The sequence below is a fragment of the Aplysia californica genome, unplaced genomic scaffold (genome assembly GCF_000002075.1).
Source record: "Aplysia californica isolate F4 #8 unplaced genomic scaffold, AplCal3.0 scaffold01221, whole genome shotgun sequence".
In the NCBI taxonomy this organism is placed as follows: Eukaryota; Metazoa; Mollusca; class Gastropoda; order Aplysiida; family Aplysiidae; genus Aplysia; species Aplysia californica.
This window is the reverse complement of record NW_004798491.1, coordinates 145,139-149,152: the sequence shown is the minus strand read 5'-3', so window position 1 is coordinate 149,152 and position 4,014 is coordinate 145,139. Positions and strand designations below refer to the sequence as shown.

General features: G+C 41.0%; 1 protein-coding gene across 1 annotated transcript in view; it reads left to right on the top strand.

The window, feature by feature from the left end:
• The first annotated feature begins 434 nt into the window (after positions 1-434).
• LOC101855160 (phospholipid scramblase 4) overlaps positions 435-4,014 on the top strand; it is a 12,733-nt gene continuing 9,153 nt past the window's right edge. The window contains exons 1-3 of the mRNA XM_013090322.2: positions 435-467; positions 2,155-2,203; positions 3,556-3,753. Of these exons, the coding sequence (XP_012945776.2) occupies positions 435-467; positions 2,155-2,203; positions 3,556-3,753 (280 nt within the window). The remainder of the gene's footprint in view (positions 468-2,154; positions 2,204-3,555; positions 3,754-4,014) is intronic.

Genomic DNA, 4,014 nt, shown 5'->3' with positions numbered 1-4,014 from the left:
GGGGAGGAGGGCACTTCCAGGTAGACTACCAACAGTAACGGGATACTCGGTGGACGAAAGAATTCCTCTGTCTCGGGTAACGGCACAGAACAAGGAAAACGACAAAGTGCGCAGTGGTTTCTTTGTTGATACCATGCTGAACAACTGAGCGGATGATCTTGGTTCGATTCTCGGACTGGACCCTCTTGAGCTCACAGAGTCGAAGTCCGCCATCTAGGTGATTTTAATTTTGTCGACAGTGGCTTAATTCTTCAGGGACGCACTGTTTTGGTTACAGTACTTTGAAAAAAACAAACAGGCTTAACGTCCCTTTTCTTTCAGACTTTAGAAATTCAGTTTTCTTTATGTGAAGCTTTGAAAAAGAAGGCAGGAACAAGAATGCTGTAATATATGCAAATTCATAATTATGCTCGATGTGTGTATAATGTTTCAAAATGTCCAGCAACTTTGCCTTTGGTCTGCAGTTGGTCGGACAAATGGGTCTGCTTCTTCCCCAAAGAGTTACACAAACCTTCATTAAAAAAAATATTTGGTGAGTTAAGGATTAGACCTTTGTGGATATTATATTCTTTTCCTGTTATCTCTTTGAACAAATCGCTACCTCAGATTTATATTTTTTTTCCGGTTAACTCTTTGAACACGTAGACAGACAAATCGTTACCTCAGATTTGAGAACATTCTATCTGCTCAGTACCTCGTTTGGAGAGCTTTAATATGTGGGCGATTTAGCAAATTCTGATATAAGCGATGAGTATCACCAAAGTTGAAATGAAAAAAAGTGTTATTGTGTGCCCTTCCTGAAATACATGTCGTACTACATAATGTAGGCTGGCGGTACGGGAAATTTTAGCCTCTTCACCCGATCCGTACGCCCTGGGGCAATTTTGTACCCCCAGGGTTGTATTTTTCATATTTTAGAATACTTCTAGTACGAAGATCTCTTTGAGTCTTTCAGTATTTCTCAAAAAATCGGTTTGACAGACTGCTATGCAAAGCGTACGGATCGGATTAACGAGTAAGTTTCCTCTTTGGAAAGTGGTGGCACAGAGTTCCCCACGTCGTATGAATACGATAGTAAAACACGACGTACGGAGAGGGTTAAAAGACGGCAAAATTCGGTACTGGTCATGAAAATGATTGGCAAGCACTGCTCCACTCTACCTCATTAAAAAAATTTAACCACGGATCATGTCATGGTAAATTTGCTAGTATTGCAGTGTCTGTCCTTTGTCCTACTTCTGTGGACGTCAAGAATAGTGGGTCGGAGAAAAACTGAACTCTCGTGTGTGTGTCGAGCAGATCGTGTGTCACTCGAGAGACAACGGTGGGTTTGTTTCGTGGCTTTCGGTACAGCTACCCGATAAATCAATGGGGGCGACACCTGAGTAAAATAACACCCATCGTGGCTGCTTTAAAAAAAAAGATATCAATAGGTTAGATTCTGAAATCGAGACGAGAGAGTGTGCCCAAGTATATTGTAATGTTTCATACTTATCCTTTTGCCATGGTTCCAGTCTTTAGTTTATTTGTTTGTGGCTGCTTTAAAAAAATATTAATAGGTTAGATTCTGAAATCGAGACGAGAGAATGTGCCCAAGTATATTGTAATGTTTCATACTTATTCTGTTTGTCATGTAACCAGTCTTTAGTTTATTTGTTCGTGGTTCCTTTAAAAAAAGATAATAATAGGTTAGATTTGTTTTGGTACCTGCAAGAAGTAGCAGTAGAAAGGCTGCAGAAAGAGTTAGGAGTCCAGAGGAGGGGGCAAAGGAGGTGATGGGTTGGGGGCAGAAAGTGGCGACGAAAGAAGACGACAGAACATTGCTAGAGAGCAGGAAAATGTGAAAGGAGGCAATTCAAGAGAATAATTTTTTTTCGGTCGCTACCCGGATTCTAACCCGGGGCCTTTGAATTAGAGGCCAACACCTTAACCTCTAGACCACGAGAGCCCCCCAGTTTAATTCTGAAATCGATTCAAGAGAGTGTGACCAAGTATATTGTAGTGTTTCATACTTAGGCTGTTTGCCATGTAACGAGTCTGCCGTTGTTTGTTGTAGTTGTTGTTGTTGGTTTTTTTTTTTGTTGTTTTGTTTTTGGTAAGCGTTTTGGGGTACCTATAAAACAAGTAAATCATATATTTCTTCTTCGTCTCCAGGGACTCTTCAGCTCCAGTGACAAGGCAAGCATGGCAACTGTCCATCCCGGTTGGTTTTTAAACAGTTCATTAATGGAATATCATCATCATCATCATCATCATCCTCATCATCATCATCATCATCATCATCATCATCATCATCATCATCATCAGCAGCAGCAGCAGCAGCAGCAGCAGCAGCAGCAGCAGCAGCATTATCATCATCATCATCATCATCAGCAGCAGCAGCAGCAGCAGCAACAACAACAACAATAGCTACAGTAATCGTCATCATCATCATCATCATCATCATCATCATCATCATCATCATCATCATCATCATCATCATCATCATCATCAAAATAATAATAACGAGGAGAGTAAAAAACACTACGTGTAAATTAATTTAACAAGTACACCTGCACTCTGTCGTAATATTAGATTTGATTAATTGATTTTTTTTTTCTAAAGACCAACATTTAGAAAACTCGACAAAATATGTCTTCAGCACACGCAGCCGGTACCACAGATTAAGAAAATGCAATAAATTAGTTTGGTCATTGATAGACTACGACAAAAGGAAAATGTGGGGGCTCCAGATGCAGTAGGTGGTCGGCATGTGGTCTGGTGTGGCTTGCTCTTTCTTTCCTATCAAACATCTATCGTCCTTATCTCGTCTTCTTCTTTGTGTGTGTTACTCTCAAGGAACACCACTAATCTTCGGCACTTATATGATCTTATTGTGCTGCAAGTGCCGTAAAACTCTCATTTAAACTAAAATATTTTGTAACACCTCTAATCTTCCTCACTTAAATGGGCATAATATTATTATTGTGCTGCAAATGCCTTAAAACTCTTTCTTATCTGGATAAATGGATACCTGGATACCTGGAGGTGTCATCTCTGACTCAGAAAGTTGACGTGTAATGACCCTCAACATCTGAGTCAGAGATGACACCTCCACTCTTACTGAAACTAAAATGGTCGCTTTTAAGCACAAGGGGGCTATCCCGAAAATAAATACTGTTTTGAGAAAATCGAAGGTAAAGTTTTGCCCCTTATTCAGTTTCTTAAAAAGAGAAGGAGAGTTTTCTCTATAACCAAACAAATATGCACACCAATAAAACCAAACTTCTCCTATTATGATAGGTAGGGCGCAGCCCACTTTTGGTGTAGGTCAAGATTTCTGGAAACCACCGAAATCTGGGTTAGCCTGTTTCTCCTTAATAGCGACCAAATGTCTTGTAACACCTCTAATCTTTGGTCATTATTATATGACCTTATTGTGTTACAAGTGTCGTAAAACTCTCGTTAATACAAAAATAATCTTGTAGTTGCAACACCTCTAATCTTTGACCAGTATTATGTGACCTTATTGTGTTACAAGTGCCGTAAAGCTATACTCGAAACATATTTTTCCAGGCCCTGACCCAGTGCTCCCTTCCACCGCCCCGCCCCCTTATGATTACGTCCAGGGCGGGGTCCCCAACTTTGGCCTGGCCCAGCCACAACAGCAGACAGCGCCTGTTGTGTGGGTCACTCCCCAGGGACCGGACAGTCTGTCTTTGCTCAGTGGGGTGGACACATGCTTCTTGGAACAGCAGCTCGATCTCATGCAGGGTACCACGGGAGTTTTGTTGGTGGTGGTGGTGGTGTGGTTGTGGTTGTTGATGTTGATGTTGATGTAATTGTTGTTGTTGTTGCTAAAACAATCAGGAAACGACATGTTATGCAGTTTTGTTGTTGTTATTGTTGTTGGGGTGGCGGTGCTGGTGTTGTGTTGTTGGTGGTGGTTGTGGTGTTGTGTTGTTGTTGTTGTTGTTGTTGTTGTTGTTGTTGTTGTTGTTGTTGTTGTTTTTCTTCTTCTTCTTCTTCTTCTTC